Source organism: Aotus nancymaae, unplaced genomic scaffold (genome assembly GCF_030222135.1).
Source record: "Aotus nancymaae isolate 86718 unplaced genomic scaffold, 86718_ANA_hifiasm-v0.15.2.pri h1tg000049l, whole genome shotgun sequence".
NCBI classification, from domain to species: Eukaryota; Metazoa; Chordata; class Mammalia; order Primates; family Aotidae; genus Aotus; species Aotus nancymaae.
The window spans coordinates 4,355,941-4,380,790 of NW_026988463.1; the positions used below are offsets into that span (position 1 = coordinate 4,355,941).

Below are 24,850 nucleotides of genomic sequence, written 5' to 3' on the forward strand. Positions count from 1 at the left end.
TCCAAGCGATTCTCCTCCTTCAGCCTCGCAAGTAGCTGGTATGATAGGTGCCCACCATGATGCCCGGCTAATTTTTTTATTTTTAGTAGAAACGGGATTTTACCATGTTGGCTAGGCTACGCTCAAACCCCTGACCTCAGATGATCTGCCTGCCTCAACCTCCCAAAATGCCAGAATTACATGTGTAAGCCACCGCGCCTGCCCACAGAACCCATATTTTTAATCACTATGCTGGTCACTTAAGTATTTGCTGAATGTATTAAAGGAACTCTTTTGCTCACCTCCCAACATCCTTGTTCATCTGTCCTCTCCATTCCGTAGCCCAAACTCTCTTCAATTATTACTTATAATCTACAATAGCTTGGTCACTGTTATTCGAAGGACTGGTGGTGGTTTTTAGTCTTGTTTGAGTCTCAATGCCCGTACTAGTGAAAGCTATGGTTATCTACCCAAATTAACATCCACGTACACAAAAATCTGGTGTACAACGCTGGGAGCAGGGGGAAGGGGAAGTAGCACTGATTCTCAGGCTTTGGGCGGGCGTGAAGACTGATGAGTACATACTGTTTTAAACCCAACTAAGAATCCTCAGGTTCTCTTCCTATTGTTTGAGGTGGTGCTGATGGTGACAGTGTAAAAAACTGAAACTTCTTTGCAAGACTAACCAGGTCAGGTCTCCCTTCCTAGCTTCATCTCATATTTAGGGCTTAAGCAAAGAAGGCAAACACTTTCATATCTTAGACATTTGCTTCTGAAGTTCTGGCTACCCGGAATACTCCACTCCTACCTGACGCACTTTTTGTCAAAGTCCAACTTGAATCTTACCTCTCAGAAGCCCTGACATTCCAAACTTCCTCTCTCCCGTTTTAGAAATGGAATGACACCTTCGCCTTGTATGGCTTTCTTGGATACCATTTAACATTGTCAGTTGCTAAGGAGCCTCTCTCGAGTCATTGTTTGCTCCTCCAGAGCAGAGATGGTGTATCATGCATCATTGTATCCCGGATATTCTAGAACATGCATGACACACATTAGGTGCTCACAAGTTTCACTAAGTTTTTCGGCAGTAATGCTCTCATTCTGAACCACCAAGTTCACTGCAGGTTTGGAGAAGACTAACAAGCTTAAGGAGAGAGTTGAGTCTTGTTAGAGAAGGATGGTGGGGAATCAGCGTAAGAAAAAGTGAGACTGCGGCCGGGCTTCTGGGATGACGGCGAAGATTTACCAGAAGCGCGCGGAGACAGCAGGAGTAAAACTCACGCAATCCACTGTAAGTCTCAGGGTCAGCAGGAGGGAACCAAACACTGCATACTGAGAGCGCCGGTAAGGAGCGCCGCGTTGCATGCCGGGACTTGTAGTCTCGCACCGCCCCCCCGGTACCCTCGAACCAATTACGTTCGGCTACATTCAACCACGTCCTTACACAGATAACGTGCACTCATTGGTCGTCTACCACGAAACAACGAGGTTCTGCAGGGCAATTCTACCTAACAACACTGTTCAGAGGAAGCCCGGTTTTGGCGATGGCTACCCGGAAGACGCATTATGTGCGTCTGCGCGTGCGCAACGCTAGCGCCTCTACGCGCGCCCGCCGTTCCCGCGAGGCCCCCTAGAGCCGGGCGGCGCAGGCGCAGTGTCCCTGGGCCAAGATGGCGGCGCGGTGCGCCACACGCTGGTTGCTGGTGGCTGTGGGGACCCCCCGGCTGCCGGCTGCAGCAGGGAGAGGGGCCCGGCCGCCGAGGGAGGGTGTGATGGGGGCATCGCTGAGCCGCAAGCTGAGCATCCCCGCCTTCCCGTCTACCCTGATCGCTTGTGGCCCCCGAGCGCTGCTGACATTGAGACCTGGTGTCAGCCTCACAGGTGAGGGCAGGTTCCAGCGCCCGAGTGGCGGTTTCAGGGCCTACAAAGGAGTAAGTCTCCTCGCTGCGACTACTTCTGCGGGGGTAGCGGGGTGGAGGGTGTCTTCTGACCCGGATGCGGAATTGCCGGAGAGTTAGGCAGGCAGGAGGCGGAGAGGCCCTAGAGGCTACTCAGCCGTCAAGGGAGGGAGAGAAGCGTGGAGCCCACGGCGGCAGTGATGAAACACCCCGTAGACCGTGAACCTTCACCTGTCTGTCAACATTTCTGGAGGCCGCTGCTCTTCCTTTCCCATGTCTCTACCTTCTAGCCCGTAGCGGAAGGCAAGAGGTAACTGCCATTCGGGAAGGACTAGGAACTTTCTTACAACAACGCTGCAAGATGCCTGTCTTCATCCCCATTTTAAAGAATGAGAAACTGAGGATTCACCAGAGGAATCGACCAGCCCAAGCCCAAGGTCATTAGGTTAGACTAGGAGTTGTCTCAAACCCAGAGCTGCCGTGTCATAACTTACGCCCTTTCTACCACATGGTGCCAATTGAAAGGCACAGTTAATATTTTTTACAAGTCCTTAAGTTGGTAATTGTAATAATGACACAGACATTTATTGAGCACTTACTGTTGGTCAGGCATGGTTTTCCCCTTATATCACATTTCCGTGATAGGCACTGTTATTCCATTTGATAAAGATACTGAGGCTTAAATGTTAAACTACTTATAAATGTCACAAAGAAGTGGAGCCTTCATTTGGAATTTGCTGCCTTCCTTGCCTGACATGATACCAAATTATACATTCCTTGAAGTGCTTATTGGTGTTTTCCTTTCTTTTTCTTTTTTTTTTTTTTTTTTTTGAGGTGGAGTATTGTTCTGTCATCCAGGCTGCAGTGTGGTGATCGATTTCTGCTCACTGCAACCTCCGCCTCCTGGGTTGAAGTGATTCTCCTGCCTCAGCCTCCCCAGTAGCTGAGATTACAGGTGTCCGCCACCATGCCCTGCCAATTTTTGTATCTTTATTTTTTTATTTTTTATTTATTTTTTTTTTTTGAGGCAGAGTTTCGCTCTTGTTACTCAGGCTGGAGTGCAATGGCATGATCTTGGCTAACTGCAACCTCCGCCTCCTGGGTTCAGGCAATTCTTCCTGCCTCAGCCTCCTGAGTAGCTGGGATTACAGGCACGCGCCACCATGCCCAGCTAATTTTTTGTGTTTTTAGTAGAGACAGGGTTTCACCATGTTGACCAGGATGGTCTTGAGCTTTTGACCTCATGAGCCACCTGCCTTGGCCTCCCAAAGTGCTGGGATTACAGGCGTGAGCCACCGCGCCCGGCCTAATTTTTGTATCTTTAATAGAGATGGGGTTTTGGCATGTTGGCCAGGCTGGTCTCAAACTCCTAACTTCAGGTGATCCACCCACCTCGGCCTCCCAGAGTGCTGGGATTTACAGGCATGAGCCACCATGCCCAGCAGCCATGTTTTCTTGTCCTGTATGTTGTATGTGCCTGAATTGTGCTAGTCGTTTTGTGTTCTCTAGGATTTGTCCAAATGATATTTAAGCTATCCATAAATTTATAAAGATTAGTTAAAGGGCCCTAACTGGGTAATTAATACTAGGTAATTTCCTATTGCAATCCAGTTTCGTAATACTTACATAGTAGGCAATAAAGTATCAGGAATTGTGGTTACTTCATGCAATGTAAAGAAAAGAGCCTGGGCTTCAGGGGTGAACTTCCCCAGTGTGTGTGACCCGGGTGTATTATTTAATAGCTTTGAGCCTCTCTTTGAAAATTCATTCATTCACAGGAATTAATTGAGGACTATTTTATGCCACCCACCATTGTGGGCACTAAGGAGATGGCAGAGAACAAAGAGATTGGATGTGTGTTTGATCAAGAGAATGATTATGGCTGGGCGTGGTGGCTCACACCTGTAATCCCAGCACTTTGGGAGGCTGAGGTGGGTGGATCACAAGGTCAAGAGATGGAGACCATCCCGGCCAACATGGTGAAACTCCATCTCTACTAAAAATACAAAAAATTCTCTGGGCATGGTGGTGTGTGCCTGCCTGTAGTCCCAGCTACTCGGGAGGCTGAGGCAGGAGAATTGCTTGAAGCCAGGAAAAAAAAAAAGATAATGATTATTTATTTGCTTTTTTTTTTTGAGACAAGAGTTTCGCTCTTGTTACCCAGGCTGGAGTGCAATGGCGTGATCTCGGCTCACTGCAACCTCTGTCTCCTGGGTTCAAGCAATTCTCCTGTCTCAGCCTCCTGAGTAGCTGGGACTACAGGCTTGCGCCACCATGCCCAGCTAATTTTTGTATTTTTAGTAGAGACGGGGTTTCACCATGTTGACCAGGATGGAATTTGCTGCCTTCCTTGCCTGACGTGATACCAAATTATACATTCCTTGAAGTGCTTATTGGTGTTTTCCTTTCTTTTTCTTTTCTTTTTTTTTGAGGTGGAGTATTGTTCTGTCACCCAGGCTGCAGTGTGGTGACTCGATTTCTGCTAACTGCAACCTCTGCCTCCTGGGTTGAAGTGATTCTCCTGCCTCAGCCTCCCCAGTAGCTGGGATTACAGGTGTCCCCCACCATGCCCTGCCAATTTTTGTATCTTTATTTTTTTATTTTTTATTTATAAAAAATAAGTAAAAAAACCCGGCTAGTTTTTTGTGTTTTTTTGTAGTTGAGGTTTTGCCATGTTACCCAGGCTGAGCTCAAGTGATTTGCTTGCCTCAGCCTCCCAAAGTGCTGGGATTGCAGGTGTCAGCCACTGCACCTGGCCAAGAGAATAATTTTTTGTTTTTTGGGATGGACTCTTTCTCTGTCACCCAGGCCGAAGTGCAGTGGTGTAATCCTGGCTCACTTCAACCTCTGCCTACTGGGTTCAAGCGATTCTCCTGCTTCAGCCTCCCAAGTAGCTGGGATTACAGGTGGGTGCCGCCATACCAGACTAACTTTTTATTTCTTGCTTTTTCTTTTTTTGAGATGGGAGTCTTGCTCTGTTGCCCAGGCTGGAGTACAGTAGCATGATCTCAGCTGACTGCAACCTCTGCATCCCAGGTTAAAACAATTCTCCTACCTCAACCTCCTGAGTAGCTGGGATTACATGCACCAATGACCATGCCCAGCTGATTTTTGTATTTTTAGTAGAGATAGGGTTTTACCATGTTGGCCCAGCTGGTCTGGAACTCCTGATCTCAGGTGATCTGCCAGCCTCTGCCTCTCAAAGACCTGGGATTATACCCGTGAGCCACCATGCCCAGCCAACTTCTATATTTTTAGTAGAGACGGGGTTTTACCATGTTGGCCAGGCTGGTCTTGAACTCTTGGCTTCAAGTGATCTGCCCACCTGGGCCTTCCAAATGCTGGGATTACATAGCACCTGGCCCGAGAATAAATTTTTAAATTCTATTCCTGCATCTATGTACCTCATGGAAGGAGCAGTCCTCTGTTCAGTATTCTTTCTGCGTTTCATTTCGATTATTTGGAGAGATGTCTTGATGGATTTTTTTGTTTCTTTTATAATTTTTTTTAAATGCATACATATATATATTTTTTTATTTTGTAGAGCCATGGTCTTATTGTGTTGCCCAGGCTGGTTTCAAACTCCTGGCTTCAAACAACCCTTCCATCTTGGCCTCCCAAAGTGCTGAGATTATAAGCATGAGCCACTGCACCAGGCTAGATTTTTCAACATGATCAAAAGTGGCCATTGTTTTGTTTTTTTGAGACAGAGTCTTGCTCTGTCATCAGGCTGAAGTGCAATGGTGCAATCTCGGCTTAGTGTAACCTCTGCCTCCTGGGTTGAAGCCGTTCCCCTGCCTCAGCCTCCCAAGTAGCTGGGACTACAGGCACACACCACCACCCCTGTCTAATTTTTTGTATTTTAGTAGAGATGAGGTTTCACCATGTTGGTCAGGGTGGTCTCAATCTCCTGACCTTGTGATCTGCCTGCCTTGGCCTCCCAAAGAGCCAGGATTACAGGTGTGAGCCACCGCCCCTGACCCAAGGTTGTTATAAATAGAATCTGGCTGCATCTTTTTGTTCAAATATTAATTCCTTAGGTGACCTGTTTTATTAAGCCAAATTTGTTCATGTTTCAGCTGCACAAATTTGGGAACATTTTTTTTTTCTTTTTTTTTTGAAACCGAGTTTCGCTCTTGTTACCCAGGCTGGAGTGCAATGGCACAATCTCGGCTCACCGCAACCTCCGCCTCCTGGGTTCAGGCAATTCTCCTGCCTCAGCCTCCCAAGTAGCTGGGACTACAGGTGTGCACCACCATGCCCAGCAAATTTTTGTATTTTTAGTAGAGACGGGGTTTCACCATGTTGACCAGGATGGTCTCAATCTCTTGACCTCATGATCCACCTGTCTCAAGCTTCCCAAAGCGCTGGGATTATAGGCGTGAGCCACCGCGCCCGGCCTGGGAACATTTTTTATTATTGTGTACGTGAAAGACAGAGAGACAGGCATTAAATACAAAGCTTTGCATGAGGCTGATACTAAGGAACTATGGTTAGCTGTCTTGTTCCCCAAGGGAGCTCATAGCCTGCCATGGGCAATTTTTTTTTTTAATTAATTATTTATTTATTTATTTTTTAGACGAAGTCTCACTCTTTTGCCCAGGCTGGAGTGCAGTGCCTCTGTCTTGGCTCACTGCAATCTCTGCCTCCTGGGTTCAAGCAGTTTTCTGCCTCAGCCTTCCAAGTAGCTGAGATTACAGGTGCCTGCCACCACATGCCACGGGCAAGTTTTGTATCAAGTTGTGTACACAGGTGAGAGGTGACATCTTTCAGGGTGCATTCTGTTTTCACATATAGAGTCATCAAGTGGTTGGGCTGGGTGGCTCATGCCTGTAATCCCAGTACTTTGCTGATGCTAAGGCAGGAGGATCACATGAGCCCAGGAGTTTGAGACCACCTGGGCAACATAGGGAGATCCCATCTCTACAAAAAGATTTTTTTTTTTTTTTCAGACAGAGTCTCACTCTGTTGCCAAGCTGGAGTGCAGTGACACAGTCTTGGTTCATGTCAACCTCCGCCTCCCAGGCTCAAGCCATTCTCCTGCTTCAGCCGCCCAAATAGCCGAACTACAGGTGCGTGACACCACTCCCAGATTATTTTTATATTTTTAGTACAGATGGGGTTTCACCATGTTGGCCAAGATGGCCTTGATCTCTTGACCTCGTGATCCGCCCACCTCGGCCTCCCAAAGTGCTGGGATTACAGGTGTGAGCCACCATGACTGGCCTACAAAAAGATTTTTAAAAATTAGCTGACTGGGGCCGGGCAAGGTGGTTCATGCCTGTAATCCCAGCACTTTGGGAAGTGGAGGCGGGTGGATCACCTGAGGTTTGGAGTTCGAGACGAGCCTGACCAACATAGAGAAACCCCGTCTCTACTAAAAATATAAAATTAGCCCAGGCGTGGTGGCACATGCCTGTAATCCCAGCTACTCGGGAAGCTGAGGCAGGAGAATCACTTAGACCTGGGAGGTGGAGGTTGCAATGAGCTGAGCGAAACAGCATCTCTAGAAAGAAAGCAAAAGAGAAAAGAAAGAAATAAGCAAGCAAGCAAGCTGATTGTGGTGGCACCTGCCTGTACTACCAGCTACTTGGCAGGCTGGGGTGGGAGGATCACTTTAGCCTAGGAGGTTGAGGGTGCAGTGAGCCATGATGATGCCACTGCACTCCAGCCTGGGAGACAGAGTATGACTCTTTCTCTGCCCAAAATTAATCAATAAATAAAGGCATCAACCAAGAAGCCATGTCGTGGTGAGCCTCTGTGGTCCTAGCTACCCAGGAAGTTGAAGTAGGAGGATTTTTGGAGTCCAGGAATTTGAGTTTGGCCTAGGCAACATAATGGGACCCCTGTCTCTAAATAAAACCCCAAATTTAAAAAGGGCATCAACTCAGTTTCCAAATAGTAGTCTATACTCTTGTCTCAAATCTAGTAGTACACTTAGATGATGTAACAACACTTTAAATCTAACTTCTCTTCCAAGCAGAAAGCAGTTGGTGGCTGGGCATGGTGGCTCACGCCTATAATCCCAGCACTTTGGGAGGCCAAGGTGGGTGGATCACCTGAGGCCAGGAGTTCAAGACCAGCTTGGCCAACATAGCCAAACCCCGTCTCTACTAAAAACACAAAAAAATTGGCCAGACATGGTGGCAGGTTCCTGTAATCCCAGCTACTTGGGAGGCTGAGGCAGGAGAATCGCTTGAATCCAGGAGGCGGAGGTTGCAGTGAGCCAAGATCGTGCCATTGCACTCCAGCCTGGGCAACAAAAGCGAAACTCCCAAAAAAAAAAAAAAAGAAAAGAAAGCAGTTATTGGACAGTGGGTTGGCCATTCTTGGAACGACTCAGAGGCTTATTCTATTCTGGGTTTCTCTACATTTACTGATCATATCTGGTAAAATAAATTGTCTGTTAAATGAACTCTAATTATTCTTAATCATTGATGACCTTTGGATAATGTCAGAAGTCATCAGACTGAGGACAGTGGCTTATACACCTGTTCCCAGTACTTTGGGAGGATGAGGCTGGCAGATCTCTTGAGATCAGGAGTTTAAGACCAGCCTGGCCAACATGGTGAATCCCCTTCCCTACTAAAAATTAAAAAATTAGCCAGGTGTGGTGATGCTTGCCTGTAGTCCTGGCTACTTTGGAGGCTGAGGCATAAGAATCGCTTGAACCCGGGAGGCGGAAGTTGCAGTGAGCCAAGATCACACCACTGCACTTCAGCCTGGGCTGAAGTCATTATTCCTGTAATTAAACATGATTTGTCTTTATCCACATGCAGTTTTGTGCGTTACTATCTCTGTATTAATTCCAGTCCATGTTCTCTGCCCAGAATGTTGAAGCCACAGCTGCCACAGGCCACTTACTACCAGCGTCAGCCTTCTGGCATTGGAAGGAGTGCTGAGAGAGAGGCTCAGTTGAGTCAGGGCAATCCCTCACTCCCAAGTCAAAAGCGGGTTAAGTACAGGTTCAATAATAAGCCAGCTCTAGTGTCTTCTCAAGTCTGACTGAAGAAACACAATAGTGGTCTCCTGACCCCTACTACTTCCAATTTGCTTTTTATATTCTGAGCGTAGTGGGTATGCCAAACACATGGATTTATTTCCTATTTCTGATTTTAGGTATTCTGACCATTCCTACTCATTCTTCTGTCTGAGTATGCTTTACCTGGCCTCCTACTTGGATGTGCTCAACACCTGTGGTTGTTTTGTGCTCATTAACTTCGAGTAGTCTCCCAGGCTTCCATTCAGAGTTGTTTCTCGTGCACTCCCAATCAGTTCTTTGTTTAATACTAGCAGTGGCTCCCTATTGCTCTTTGGATAAGATCCAGTCTTGTTCGCAAAGCTCTAAGGCCCTTCTTATTCCTAGGCCGCGTTAATTATTATCATCTCTTATCACCACTGCCACCACATACACAGTCTAGTTTAGTTACAGGCATATATCCGTATGGATTCAAACTCCTCTTTAGCCTATTTCTTTCTCTTTTTTTTTCCCATGTCACAAGTTTATTTACAAATGTATCTAGTATGCCATGTAAGTTAAAGTGTTTGATTCATGTATTTATTTACTTTTTATAGAGACAGGGTCTCTCTGTGTTACACAGGCTAGTCTTGAACTCCTGGGCTCAAGCTATCCTCACGCCTCAGCTTCCCAAAGTGCTGGGATTGCAGGTGAGAGCCACTGTGCCTGGTCTTATTTATTTTTTGAAGAGATTGCACCTCTTAAAACGCTCTTCCAGGCTGGATGTGGGTGGTTCATGCCTGTAATTCCAGCACTTTGGAGGCCGAGGCGAGTGGGTCACTTGAGGTCAGGAGTTTGAGATCAGCATGACCAACGTGGTGAAACCCCGTCTCTACTAAAAATACAAAATTAGCTGGGCGTGATGGTGCATGCAGGTAGTCCCAGCTACTTGGGAGGCTGAGGCAGGAGAATCACTTGAATCCGGGAGGCGGAGGTTGCAGTGGGCCACGATCACGCAGTTGCACTCCAGTCTGGGCAACAAGAATGAAACTCCGTCTCAAAAAAAAAAGACAACAACAACAAGCATGGGTGTGGTGGAGAAACCCCATCTCTGCTAAAAATACAAAATTAGCCGGGTGTGATGGCACACACCTGTAATCCCAGCTACTCTGGAGGCTGAGGCAGGAGAATAGTTTGAACTCGGAGGCAGAGGATGTGGTGAGCCAAGATCCACGCCAGCCTGGGCAACAAGAGTGAAACTCTGTCTCAAAAAATAAAAATAAAAACCAAACAACAAAAAACACTCTTCCTCTCTGTTAAGTAGGTAAACTAAAACATCCTTATTTCTTTTTTTTTTTTTTGAGTCGGAGTTACCCAGGCTGGAGTGCAATGGCACGATCTCGGCTCACTGCAACCTCTGCCTCCTGGGTTCAGGTAATTCTCCTGCCTCAGCCTCCTGAGTAGCTGGGATTATAGGCACGCACCACCATGCCCAGCTAATTTTTTGTATTTTTAGTAGAGACGGGGTTTCACCATGTTGACTAGGATGGTCTCAATCTCTTGACCTCGTGATCCACCCACCTCAGCCTCCCAAAGTTCTGGGATTACAGGCGTGAGCCACCGCGCCCGGCCAAACATCCTTATTGCTTAAGCAGTTAGTGTCTTGCTATTAAAAATAGATGCTGCAAATCCAGATCCAAAGTACAAAGTCATTCTGGGTAGTGACTGCCACTTGTTTTCCACTGAAAATGGCAAATGCTTCCCTGGGCAGTCCAGCCAGTTTCTGCAGCTCAACAGCAGATGCCTAGAAGTTCTTCCCCACCTTCCTAAATTGGGTTGTCAATGATTTTCAGCAGGGGACAGTTTTACTTCCCAGGAGACATTTAGCAGTGCCTGGGTTCATAGAGGGAGTTCCTACTGGCATCTAGTGGCTGGAGACCTCCTGAGTTTCTGGTGAATGTCTGGAGTAGGGCCTGAACATCTGTATTTTCATTAGTCTAATGATGGTGTTGGTCCAGGGACCACAGTCTGAGGACTGTTCCTTAACCAGATACCCAAGGCTGCAAGGTAGAGGAAAGATTATGGGGAGTTGTTAAGCATTAAGTGTGACAGAAGAATATGAAAATACGTAGCATATAGTAAGTGCTCATGTGGCATAAGAGGGGAAGCTGAATCCCTTATTAATCTTCTCCCAGTCAGGAGTATTATTCCTTTAGTGGTGTACTGAGACCACACCGGTAGTATAACCCAGGAGAATCAGCCTCATCTAATACTCTGACATTGTTTAATATTAATTGAATACTGTGGACTTAGCCATTATTGAAGTACAGTGAGTTTGGTCTGCAGTGGACTTGGAGGGGAACAGCCCTAAAGCTTTAGCCTGTGTATTAGTCTGTTCTCACACAGCTAATAAGACATACCTAAGACTGGGTAATTTTCAAAGGAAAGAGGTTTAATTGACTTGAAGTTCAGTGTGGCTGGGGAGGCCTCAGGAAACTTACAATCATGGTGGAAGGGGAAGCAAACATGTCCTTAACATGGCAGCAGGAAGAATGAGCAAAAGAGTGAAAAGCCCCTTATAAAACCATCAGATCTTGGCCGGACGCCGTGGTTTATGCCTGTAATCCCCAGCACCTTGGGAGGCCGAGGCAGGCAGATCACAAGGTCAAGATATCCATCCTGGCCAACATGGTGAAATCCCGTCTCTACTAAAAATACAAAAATTAGCCGGGCATGGTGGCGGGTGCCTATAATCCCAGCTACTCAGGAGGCTAAGGCAGGAGAATCACTCGAACCCCGGAGGCGGAGGTTGTGAGCTGAGATCACGGCCACTGTACTCCAACCTGGCCACAGGAGACTCTGTCTCAAAAAACAAACAAACAAAACCATGAGAACTTACTATCAGGAGAACAGCATGGAGGTAACTGCCCCCATGATTCAGTTACCTCCTCTCAAGTCCCTCCCATTACATGTAAGGATTATGGGAACTATAATTCGAGATGAGATCTGGGTGGGGACACAGCCAAACCCTATCAGTTTGTTTGTTCCTTCACAGATATAGTCTGGTGGGTCATGTACTCAGTTTTCTTTTGTTGAGAACATCCCCAGAGTGATTTTCTTTCTTTTTTTTTCTTTTTAGGAACAAAACATTACCCTTTCGTTTGTACTGCCTTCTTCCACACGAGTGCCCCTTTGGCCAAAGAAGATTATTACCAGATATTAGGAGTGCCTCGAAATGCCAGCCAGAAAGATATCAAGAAAGCCTATTACCAGGTCTGTATGGAAGTCAGATTTTGGTGACCAAATTGTAGAAGGCATGTTGTTGACCCCATCTGATCCTGATTAGTATAGCGTATGTGCCCCCATGGATAGATCTCATGAGCTGATAGTATAGAATGGTGTGATAAGGATGAACTTTGCTAGACTGTGTTTTTCGGTGCACAATGTCGTAGAGGTTAATGCTTCAGAACAAAAAGGCAAGTCCAAACCAGAGATTTTATTTTATTGTATTTTTTCAGTCTGGTCTCTCAGTATCATAAACCAGAGATTTTAAGAAGTTTTTTTTCCAGAGCTATATTCATAATTAAATTTAATCTGTACCTTCTGAATCAGTAGATATGATGGTCTAAGTTTTAAGTAGTCATTCTTTGCATTCGGATAAAAGTTTATAGGTTTAGAATTACTTCCTTTCTTAACCTGGAAAATGTGAAATTCGCCGGGCGCGGTGGCTCACTCCTGTAATCCTAGCACTTTGGGAGGCCGAGGTGGGTGGGTCACCTGAGGTCAGGAGTTCAAGACCAGCCTGGCCATCATGGTGAAACCCCATCTCTAATAATAATAATAATAATAATAATAATGGTGAAACCCCATCTCTAATAATAATAATAATAATAATAATAATAAGAAGAAGAAGAAGAAGAAGAAGAAAGAAAACGTGAAATTCCCATTGTCGTATCCCAGGGTATATTACCGTAGTTAGGGTGGCTGAGTAAAGTTGTATGTGAGATGTCTAAACCACTGGTTCCCAGACTCTTGGTTTGCTCTGGCCAATAAAATAAAATCAGTATTGGAGACACCAGTGTAGAATTAAGAGCTTTTTGTAAGTGTACACTTCACTGGAGTTGTGCAGCTGTCACTACAATCAACTTTAGAACATTTTTGTCACCTCAGAAAGAAACCCTGTACTCATTGGCACTCACCTTCCATTTTTACTTTCCCTGGTCCTTGGCAGCTACTCACCTGCATCCTGTCTCTTTAGATTTGCCTATTCTGGCTACTCATATACAGGGAATCGCACAATATGTGTCCTTTTGTGTCTGGCCTCTTTCATTCGCATCATACTTTGAAGGTTCATTTGTGTTGTAGCTTGTGTCAATACTTCATCCCTTTTCGTGGTCAAATAATATTCTGTTGCATGGATTGATAACATTTTGTTTATTCATTGTTTGATGGACATTTGGATATTTTCCACTTTTTGCTATCATGAACAGTGCTGCTATATACACATTCATATGTAAGTTTTTGTGTAGACATGTTTTCATTTCTCTTAGATATTTAGGAGTAGAGTCATATGGTAACTGGATCTTTTTTTTTTTTTTTTTTGAGATAGTCTCATTCTGTCACCAGGCTGGAGTACAGCGGCACAACCTCAGCTCGCTGCAACTTCCATGTCCTGGGTTCAAGCGACTCTCCTTCCTGAGCCTCCTGAGTAGCTGGGACTATAGACACGTGCCACCATGCCCGGCTAATTGTTGTATTTTTAGTAGAGACGGGGTTTCACCATGTTGGCCAGGATGGTCTTGATCTCTTGACTTCGTGATCCACCCGCTTTGGTCTCCCAAAGTGTTGGGAATACAGGGGTGAGCCACCACACCTGGCGGTAACTGGATCTTTATTGAGAAGCTGCCAGCCTTTTTCAAATCATCTACACCATTTACATTCCCACCAGTAGCGTACGAGGACCATTATTTCTCCACATCACAGTGAACACTTGTTATTATCATCTGTCTTTTTAATTACTACCCTAGTGAATGTGAAATGCTGTCTCATTACTGTTTCAATTTGCTTTTTCCCTGGTGACTCATAATGTTGAACATCTTTTCTTGGGCATGTTGGCCATTTGTATGTCTTTGGAGAAATGCGTATTTGGATCTATTGCCCAATTTTAATTGGGTTGTAATGGATTGAACAGAGGCTTGGGGACAGGAACCAGAGATGCTGGCCTGTGACTAGCGAATGGCCTGTCTCTTCCTGAGCTCAAGAGTCAGGTGCCTGACGCAAGAGTGGGAGAAGATTGAAAAGATGGAGGCTGGACTGAACTCCCATGACAATTGATGTGAGGCCCTTAGCAAGTCCTAGAGACTTAATTTAAGAGAAATTCTTCATTTAGGGAACCATTCAAGTTTTTAGGTGTGGAAGTAAAAAGATCAGGTAAAACTGTAGCAATCACTGTATTTAATGTACTTACAAAAATAATTGAAACAACAGAGACATCTTTTTATTTAGTTATTTTCTTCCCTTCTTTAAAACTTTTTCTTCTTTGAGACAGAGTCTCACTCTGTTGCTCAAGCTGGAGTGCAGTGGTGCGATCTTGGCTCACTGCAACCTCTGTCTGCCTCCTGGGCTCAAGCCATTCTCCTGCATCAACTGCCCCAGTGATTATAACCTGTGATTATAGGTGCATGCCACCATACCTGGCTAATTTTTGTATTTTTAGTAGAGATGGGGTTTCCCCATGTTGGCCAAGCTGGTCTCAAATCCTGACCTCTGGTGATCCACCCAGCTTGGGATTCCAAAGTGCTGGGATTACAGGCATGAGCCACTGCGTCTGGTGCCCTTTTTAAAAATTTCTTTCTCTTTTTTGTTTATTTACCTGTTCTAAGCCATACTGGATGCTAAGGGCAAAGAGATACGTCAGAGTCAGTTCCTGCCCTCAAGTTAAGAGATCGAGACATTAAAACAGATAATTATTATTATTTTTGGCGGGGACAGAGTCTCACTTCATCACCTGTCCTGGAATGCAGTGGCTCGATCTCTGTTCACTGCAACCTCCACCTCCCAGGTTCAAGTGATTCTCGTGCTTCAGCCTCCTGTGTTGCTGGGACCACAGGTGTGCGCCACCATGCTCGGCTAATTTTTTGTATTTTTGGTGGGGAGGGGTTTCACTCTGTTGCCCAGGCTGGTCTTGAACTCCTAAGCTTAAGTGATCTGTCTGCCTTGGCCTCTCAAAGTGCTGGGATTACAAGCATGAGCCACTGCACCCAGCAGAGAGACAACTTTTATAAAGGAAACATAATTATGATTGGTATTTGGAGTTCTGTTATAATCATCTTATATATGAAGCAGTTTATCATGTTTTTCCCTTAGCTTGCCAAGAAGTATCACCCTGACACAAATAAGGATGATCCCAAAGCCAAGGAGAAGTTCTCCCAGCTGGCAGAAGCCTATGAGGTAATATGACTTACATGCATGCAGTCACTGCTGTTCAGCTACATGTATGAATCGAAGTTTGCATTGCTGCCTGGTACAACCTGATGTGTCACACAGTCCAGTGTGAAGGCCATGTCCCTGCACCAAGTCATCTTGTTAAAAAAAAAAAAAAAGAGGCTGGTCTGATGGTAGTGGGTTATCAGAACTTATTAACATTAGTGTCACTAAAGTTGGTATATAACCCCCCACTGCTAAATTTGACTGGCTTAAAAAAAAAAAAAAGGCCACACATGGTGGCTCACACTGTAATCCTAGCACTTCTGGAAGGCCGAGGCGGGTGGATCACGTGGTCAAGAGATGGAGACCATCCTGGCTAACATGGTGAAAACCCCACCTCTACTAAAAATACAAAAAAAACTAGCCACGCATGGTGGCACGCACCTGTAGTCCCGGCTATTTGGGAGGCTGAGACTGGGGAATCGCATGAACCCAGAAGGTGGAGGTTGCAGTGAGCCAAGATTGCTCCACTGCACTCCAGCGTGGTTGACAGAGCAAGATTCTATCTCAAAAACAAAACAAAGAGAGCTGGGTGTGGTGGCTCACACCTGTAATCCCAGCTACTTGGGAGGCCGAGGCAGGAGAATCACTTGAACCTGGGAGGCAGAGGTTGCAGTGAGCTGAGGTCGCACCACTGCACTCCAGCCTGGATGACAGAACAAGACTCCCTCTCAAGAAAAAAAAAAAGAGAGAGATTCCAGGCCAAGAATATTGGCTCACGCCTGTAATCCCAGCACTTTGGGAGGCCGAGGTGGGCAGAGCACTTGAAGTCAGGAGTTTGAGACCAGCCTGGCCAACATGGTGAAACTCTGTCTGTACTAAAAATACAAAAATTAGTCAGGCACGGTGGCAGGCACCTGTAATCCCAGCTACTCAGGAGACTGAGGCAGGACAATTGCTTAAAGCTGGGAGGTGGAGGTTCCAGTGAGCCGAAGATTGCACCATTGCATTCCAGCCTGGGCAAGAGAGCCAGACTCTCTATCAAAAAAAACAAAAAAAAGTTGATGTCTCACTCTGTTGCCTAGACTGGAGTGTAGTGGCAAGATCACAGCTCACTGCAGCCTCAAACTCGGGCTCAAGCAGTCTTCCTGCCTCAACCTCATCTTCCGGAGTAGCTGGGACTGCAGATTCCCCACTGCACCAAGCAGATGCAGTTTTTATTTTTATTTTTTATTTTTTTGAGAGGGAGTTTCGCTCTTGTTACCCAGGCTGGAGTGCAATGGCGCAATCTCGGCTCACCGCAACCTCCGCCTCCTGGGTTCAGGCAATTCTCCTGCCTCAGCCTCCTGAGTAGCTGGGATTACAGGCACGCGCCACTATGCCCAGCTAATTTTTTGTATTTTTAAATAGAGACGGGGTGTCACCATGTTGACCAGGATGGTCTCGATCTCTTGACCTCGTGATCCACCCGCCTCGGCCTCCCAAAGTGCTGGGATTACAGGCGTGAGCCACCGCGCCCGGCCAGATGCAGTTTTTAATGAGGGGGGTGTTATTTTTATTTTTCCACATGGATAGTTGATTTGCTCTTTGTGCTGGGATGAGTTTTGGAGAGTTCTCATTCACCATTTTGCTGGTTTTTGTCTCCAAGGGAGATTTTTTTTTTCCCTTTTTTTTTTTGAGATGGAATCTCACTCTGTTGCCCAGGCTGGAGTACAGTGCTGTGATCTTGGCTCACTGCAACTTCCACCTTCCGGGTTCAAGCATTTTTCCTGCCTCAGTCTCCTGAGTAGCTAGGACTACAGGTGCATCCCGCCATGCTCAGCTAATTTTTTGTATTTTTAGTAGAGAGGGGTTTCACCATTTTGGCCAGGCTCCTGACCTCACGTGCTCCGCCCGTGTCAGCTTCCCAAAGTGCTATGATTACAGGTGTGAGCCACCACACCGGACTGGGACGGGGGATGTTACTAAGAGGACAGAGCCTCAGAACCTAAGAGCAGAAATTCCTCTGGAAGGGCTGGAACCAGGAGATAAAAGCCACCAGGAAGTCATGGTCTCCTACTTGCCTCCTCCTCTGCCAACCTTCTTCGTTTGCATCTTAACTGGGTGCCCTAAAAATTACTCTAGGCACCAAGCTGTCTTCCACCTACTTTCTTAGTCCCCCTCTATTCTAGGTGGAAGTGTCTTTTCCTTTGGAGGAAGCATACTGTTTTCTGTTTGGCCTTAAGGACAGTGCCTTTTTTCTTTTTTTGAGACAGGATCTCACTTTGTTGCCCAGGCCGGAGTGCAGTGGTGCAATTACAGCTCACTGCAGCCTCAACCTCAACCTCCCATGCTCAAGCAGTCCTCCCACTTCAGCCTCCAAGTAGCTGGAACTGTAGATGCCACCATACTTGGCTAATTTTTTTTAATTTTTCATAGCAATGGGGCTTCACCATGTTGCCCAGGCTGGTCCTGATCTCCGGGATTCAAGCAATCCACCTGCTTTGGCCTCCCAAAGTGCTGGGATTACAGGAGTGAGCCACCATACTCAGCCTAGGGCAGTGTCTTTTTAATTCAAGAAAAAAAACGTAAGACAAACGTGAAAAAGATACAAAGTTTTTTCTACATTTTTGTAGAATACTACATTTTTTTCTGCCCCTCCCTAATCCCCCTTTCTGAGGTAGTTAGTCCTTATAACAGTTTTATGAGGCTGGGCGAGGTGGTTCATGCCTGTAATCCCAGCACTTTGGGAGGCCAAGGCAGGTAGATCACCTGAGGTCGGAAGTTCAAGACCAGCCTGACCAACATGGAGAAACCCCATCTCTACTAAAAATACAAAATTAGCCAGGCATGGTGGTGCATGCCTGTATTCCCAGCTACTTGGGAGGCTGAGGCAGGAGAATTGCTTGAACCCGAGAGGCGGAGGTGAGCTGAGATCATGCCATCGCACTCCAGCCTGGGCAATAAGAGCAAAACTCTGTCTCAAAAACAAAAAACACAGTTTTGATGGCCGGACGCGGTGGCTCAAGCCTGTAATCCCAGCACTTTGGGAGGCCGAGGCGGGTGGATCACGAGGTCAAGAGATCGAAACCATCCTGGTCAACATGGTGAAACCCCGTCTCTACTAAAAATACAAAAAATTAGCTGGGCATGGTGGCGCGTGCCTGTAATCCCAGCAACTCGGGAGGCTGAGGCAGGAGAATTGCCTGAACCCAGGAGGCGGAGATTGCGGTGAGTCGAGATCACGCCATTGCACTCCAGCCTGGGTAACAAGAGCAAAACTCCGGCTCAAAAAAAAAAAAAAAAAAAACACAGTTTTGTGGGCAAGGCCCAATTACTCGTCATGCCTGTAATCCCAGCACCTTGGGAGGTCAAAGTGGGAGGATCACTTGAGTTTGGGAGTTTGAGAGCAGCCTGGGCAACACTGCAAGACTGTCTCTACAACAAGTTTAAAAATTTGCCGGGCTTGGTGGTATGCTCCTTTAGACCCAGCTACTCTGGAGGCTGATGTGGGAGGATTGCTTCAACCTGGGAGGTTGAGATTGCAGTGAGCTAGGATTGCACCACTGCTGTTGTTGCTGTTACTTCTACCTGCTACTCTGGTTGTTCTGGCTTCCAGAAGACCTGTTGATGAAGGTAAGGGTAGGAAACGTAAATTCTCTACCAAGCAGTGTCTCCTGAGGAGAGAGGTGAAGTGTGAATCTGTGAAGAATCTGGGGTGCCTGTGAGGTTGAGTGAGGATCAACACAAACATTTCCCCAGCACACACGACCCCTAGGAGAGTTCATGAGACTTTTGGAAGTACTTCATACCCCACAGTTAGCCTTCAGTTTGGTCAGCTCATCCCTCTTCTGGGTGCTAGTCGCAGGCCCACCCCAACCTCATAGGATGTCTTCGCACATAGGACCGCTTAGTAAATGTTATTTGCTATGAAGTCTTGTCTATATTCCTGGGCTTTGGTAGACCTGGATGCCCAGTGGCTCTGCCTTTCACCGTAGGTTTTGAGTGATGAGGTGAAGAGGAAGCAGTATGATGCCTACGGCTCTGCAGGCTTCGATCCTGGGGCCAGCGGCTCCCAGCAGAGCTACTGGAGGGGAGGCCCCTCTGTGGACCCCGAGGAGCTGTTCAGGAAGATCTTTGGGGAGTTCTCATCCTCTTCATTTGGAGATTTCCAGACTGTGTTTGATCAGCCTCAGGAGGTAAGTTCCTCAGTTTGAAGAATTATTCAGATTTTAGACTAAGTATGGGTCAAACAAATTTTTTAATCAGTTTTGGTTTCTCAGAAAGGCGAAGCAGCTTAAATGGAATGATCTGGAGGCTGCCATTGTAGTAGAAAATAATTTCAGTATTTGAAAAATTGCGTAAGTAATAATGAGTACATCCATGCTGGTGGTATTCTTAACAGTTACGTAATCAGGTAGCACCCAGGGCTTTCTGAGCCCATGATGAGGGTGTGAGTGTTGTCTCTAAGCTGCTACAGTATTCTAGGAGAGCTCCATCTGGTGGGTAGGCACTGCTGATCCTTTCTCATTATCTTTATAAGACACTGTCAGAGTGGAAGAGAGAGAGGAGATATTTATGATCTAAGTTATGATTGTGGATCATTCAGGCTGTTTTTAAGTGCCAAGTGTTTTTATTAGTATTATCTGTGAACATTTTCAGTTGTTAAAAGTTTGTTTTCATATAAGTAATATATTATCTCTTAAAATTCCCAAAGAGTAGGGCAGAATTGGTTCAGTGAGTCCCACCCAAGCTTATTTGGCAGAGTGCACGTAAGCACAGTGGTGAAAGAGTGACTGAAATGTGGCCCGGCACCCTCCTTTCCCTTTAGTGCCGAGCATCAGTTTTGGTGGTTGGAAACAAAAGATGACAGGTCGTCACTTGGTTTCTTTAGTACATCATGGAGTTGACATTCAATCAAGCTGCCAAGGGGGTCAATAAGGAGTTCACCGTAAACATCATGGACACCTGTGAGCGCTGCAACGGCAAGGGGAATGAGCCCGGCACCAAGGTGCAGCATTGCCATTACTGCGGCGGCTCTGGCATGGTAAGGGGCCGCCCGAGATCCCCCACTGCATGGCTTGCACCACTGACTCTGAAAAGAGCTGCTGTGTCACTGGTCCTGGAGAACTTGTGCTGGGAGTGGAAGGAGTTTGTGAACTCAGCCCAGCTGTCTTTTCCCCCATGGCCCTAAGGAGATGGGCCTATGCTCCTCCTTCCCAGGCATCACAGGCTCAGCAACTAGAGCATAGCAGCACTGGGGGCAGGGCCGGGGGTTGCATCCAGCTGTCACTTTTCTTTATTTTTCTAATAACTGCTTTTGTAATTCAAGGGGGAATAATCTTTTCTGAATGTACTGCTTAGCTCCCAGGAGTCTTCAGGTACTTCTGGATTGAGGCAGTATCTCATTTTTCAGTGTTATTTGGTCAAGTTGATGATCTGGAGTGCAGAAGTTGCTGTGTTGTGGAAAATGAGATGAACAGTTTGAGGCCCTGCATCTGTGTTCCTAGGCAGTGTGTTTGAGTGCACATCACATAAAAAACAAGCCTTGGCTGGGCTCAAGCCTGTAATCCCACCACCGTGGGAGGCCCAGGCAGGTGGATCACCTCAGGTCAGACATTCAAGACCAGATTGGCCACATTGGCGAAACCCCGTCTCTACTAAAAATATAAAACTTAGCCGAGCACGGTGGTGGATGCCTGTAATCCTGGCTGCTAGGGAGGCTGGGGCAGGAGAATCACTTGAACCCAGGAGACAGAGGCTGCAGTGAGCCAAGATCATGCCATTGCACTCCAGCCTGGGTGACAAAGTAAGACCTTGTCTCAAAAAAAAAAAAAAAAAGCCTTAAAGAGACATTTTTCTTATGCACATTGTGGTCCCAGGACCACCCGTCAGTTTACCTGCATACTTATCAATTTTCTTGTTTTTAATCAGGAAACCATCAACACAGGCCCTTTTGTGATGCGGTCCACGTGTAGGAGATGTGGTGGCCGCGGCTCCATCATCGTAACGCCCTGCATAGTCTGCAGGGGAGCAGGACAAGCCAAGCAGAAGAAGCGAGTCATGATCCCTGTGCCTGCAGGTGGGTGCTTCGGCCCTCCATGCCCAGGGGCTTGGAGAGGGCAGAAAGGGCTGAGGCTGCTGCACTGTTATGACTTGGCCCTTGGTAGAAGTTAGGGTTGAGGCCCTGGGGCCCCAGGCTGGAGCAGAAACTCGAATCTCCTTGAATGTTTCTCTTTGTGCCCGTTATCCTTAAAAGCTACACTTTGCATGTCACACTGGGGAGAAGAGACCTGACTTGCCTGCTCTGCTTCTTCCTGGTGAAGGAGCAGCTGCCAACCCCTGGGCTCTTCTTCTCTCTCCCCTGTCTTAGTCACCAAAGCCAGCATTGTCCCTTCTGCCACCCTGTCTGTATCACCTCCACAGATCCCACCCCAGACTCCACCTCTGCTGTTCCTTTGCCTGAAACTCACTGTCTGCTTTCTTTTTTGTTAACTTGGTCCATCTGGGAGATCCTAGCTTGAGTATCCCTTCCCCAGCAAGCCTCACACCCTCCTCCCAGTTCTTTAGATGTGCCTTACTCTGGAGTCGTGAGCATTTCCTTTGAAGAACTTGTCTCTGTTTGTAGTTACGCATTAGTGCTATCATGTGGTTAACACCCATCACCCCAATGAGACCACAAACCCCTGAGGTACTACATAGACCAGGCCTGAGGCAGGTGCTCAGTCATCAGGTGTCGCATGTTGCATCTCTAGAAAGTTACCCGTGTGCCACCTTAGAGAATTGCATCGTTCTCTAAGAAACAGAGAGTGGGGAAGAAGCCGTGGGTTACAAGGGGATGTTGGGTGGAAAGTGATGTGGAAGGTCTCACAGTAACTGCTCCCTTTTGAACATTCCTTCTAGGAGTTGAGGATGGCCAGACCGTGAGGATGCCTGTGGGAAAAAGGGAAATTTTCGTCACGTTTAGGGTAGGTACTCTGCCCGTGCAGCTTCTGTTGGGCCCTTGCTGTCTTCAGGTGGGTGTGGCTGAGGCTGCTTCTGCGCGGTCAAAGCTTCACGCGAACATGTCTCGCCATTGATGTTTCTGAGCAGCACAATGGCCGCCTAGATGTGGTTTTTAGCTATCTGCTGCTTTCAAGGTTCTGTGCCTTGTTCAGTGAGAAGACAACTTCTTCAAGATGTTTACAAGTTAGAAATAGAGGTCACATAAAAATACAGAAAACTTCCTGTGTTTTTATGCTAAGATTGTTGATGAGGCATTGAGTGTGAAAGGTACAATTTTCCATACCATATACAGAGGCAAACTTTGGTTTTCAGCAATGGGGAAACATTAATGAAGACAATGCCTTCTACTGGCAGTTGCCCTCCTCTGTGTACACCCGAGAAAAACCCATGCAAGCCTAGCAGGCGACAGGTACAAAAGTGTGCATGAGAGTCCTGTCCATGGTAGCAAGATACTGCCTTCCTCCAACAAGGGAATGGCTCAGTGAGCTGTCGTGGTCAAAGGCTGCTACAGGGCAGTCGGAGAGAAAGAATCAGAGCTGCAAGGTGCTCCAGGCGTCACAGGTACAGACGGCAGGGACGGAAGGCAGCTTTTCAGAGGCTGCAGGGCCTCAGAGACCATCTACGTAAAGTTTTCAAACATGTGGGATGGCATTATGTGTTATTTAGGGACACAAATGCATAGCAAAAGAAGCTCGGAGGAATGATAAATGCTAAATTCAGGGTCGTGGTTAGCTGAGGAGGGCAAGACTCACTGGGGTTTATGATGTTTTTTATTTTATTTTATTTATTTGTTTGTTTTTATTTTCTTTGTGATGGAGGCTTGCTCTGTCGCCCAGGCTGGAATGCAGTGGTGCAGTCTTGGCTCACTGTAACCTCCAACTCCTGGGTTCAAGCAGTTCTCCTGCCTCAGCCTCCCAAGTAGCTGGGAATACAGGCATGTGCCACCACACCTGGCTAACTTTCTGTATTTTTAGTAGGGACGAGGTTTCACCGCATTAGCCAGGATGGTGTCGATCTCCTGACCTCGAGATCTGCCCACCTCAGCCTCCCAAAGTGCTGGGATTACAGGCTTGAGCCACAGCGCCCGACCCCTGTTTTATTTTATTTTACTTTATTTTTTTGAGGTAGGGTCTTGCTCTGTTGCCTAGGATCGAATACAGTGGGATGATCTTGGCTCACTACAGCTTCAGACTCCCTGGGCTCTGGTGATACTTCCACCTCAACCTCCTGAGTAGCTAGGACTACAGGCATGCACCACCAGGCCCGGCTCACTTTTGTATTTTTTGTAGAGGTGGGGTTTCACCATGTTGCTCGGGCTGGTCTCTGATGCCTGGGCTCAAATTATCCACTTACCTTGGCCTCCCAAAGTGCTAGGATTGCAAGCGTGAGCCACTGCTCCCGGCCTGTGATGTTTTATTACTTCCACTGGGTAGTGAGTACAACATTCTTATTTACTCTGCCTTTTCTTTTTTGTGTGTGTGGGGAGACAGAGTCTTGCTCTACTGCCTAGGCTACAGTGCAGTGGCATGATCTCAGCTCACTGCAACCTCCATCTCCTGGATTCAAACGATTCTCATGTCTCAGCCTCCTGAGTAGCTGGGACTACAGGCATGTGCCACCACGCCCAGCTAATTTTTGTATTTTTAGTAGAGATGGGGTTTCAATATGTTGTCAGGCTGGTCTTGAATTCCTGACCTCAGGTAATCTACCCACCTTGGCTTCCCAAAGTGTTGGGATTACAAACCTGAGCCACCATGCCCAGCCTATGCTTTCTAATAAAGTAAGATTTAAAAAAAAAAAAAAAAAAACTTGAAAAGCCAGTTTTCTGTTTTTTCTCTTCCTGTTTATTTCCCTTCCTAATTGAATGACTGGATCTGAGACTGAGGAAATCCAGGCATGCTTCCTTTGCAGTGTTCAGTGTGTAGAACATAGGCACTCTCCATTGCAATGTTGAAACACTTAGACTTGTCATTCCTGGGCCTGCAGTGGTGTTGCCTTGATGGAAGGACAGTCCTTTCCCTCAGCACTGTGCTTTATGTATGGAAGGGGTGTGAAGTTTGTCAGGTCTGAGCTTGGGCCTGACAGGGCACACAGTTAGTATTTATTCTGCAGTGGACTTCTCTGGTGGGTCACACGCATCTGTCATGTTTGACCTTAGGTGCAGAAAAGCCCTGTGTTCCGGAGGGACGGCGCAGACATCCACTCCGACCTCTTTATTTCTATAGCTCAAGCTCTTCTTGGGGGGACAGCCAGAGCCCAGGGCCTGTACGAGACGATCAACGTGACGGTAAGAGGGTGTGAGAACACCCTTGTCATCTCTGTACTTTATTGCTCTTTTTCTCAAATGGGAAAGAACTGACTAGTGGCCTGGAGCCCATAAGTGACCAGCATGCCGGGGGGCACTCACAGGGGCGGACATGAGGAATTTTAGGCTGATTCTTGGGTGTGGACCACAAGCTACAGGCTTTGACTGTATAATCACATGGGAAGCAGTTCCTGGCTGGCATTGCTCCCACACTGGTTAATGGGGCCTGGGAACTGGGCGCACTCAGGACACAGAGATGTTCACCCTGGAATGTGCTCTCTGCACTTGCTTCTGTGCAGT

General features: G+C 46.8%; 1 protein-coding gene across 4 annotated transcripts in view; it reads left to right on the forward strand.

Annotated features, from left to right (window-relative positions):
• The first annotated feature begins 1,635 nt into the window (after positions 1-1,635).
• Positions 1,636-24,850, forward strand: part of DNAJA3 (DnaJ heat shock protein family (Hsp40) member A3) — a 31,047-nt gene continuing 7,832 nt past the window's right edge. For 2 of the 4 annotated variants that reach the window (XM_012441825.2, XM_012441826.2), the window contains exons 1-8: positions 1,636-1,860; positions 11,975-12,108; positions 15,202-15,285; positions 19,239-19,439; positions 20,135-20,287; positions 21,175-21,322; positions 22,144-22,208; positions 24,404-24,532. In XM_012441825.2, the coding sequence (XP_012297248.1) occupies positions 1,650-1,860; positions 11,975-12,108; positions 15,202-15,285; positions 19,239-19,439; positions 20,135-20,287; positions 21,175-21,322; positions 22,144-22,208; positions 24,404-24,532 (1,125 nt within the window). In that variant the 5' untranslated portion in view covers positions 1,636-1,649. Of the gene's footprint in view, positions 1,861-2,198; positions 2,315-11,974; positions 12,109-15,201; positions 15,286-19,238; positions 19,440-20,134; positions 20,288-21,174; positions 21,323-22,143; positions 22,209-24,403; positions 24,533-24,850 lie in introns of those variants that run through there. The other 2 variants (XM_012441827.3, XM_064362407.1) reach the window with 2 other exon arrangements.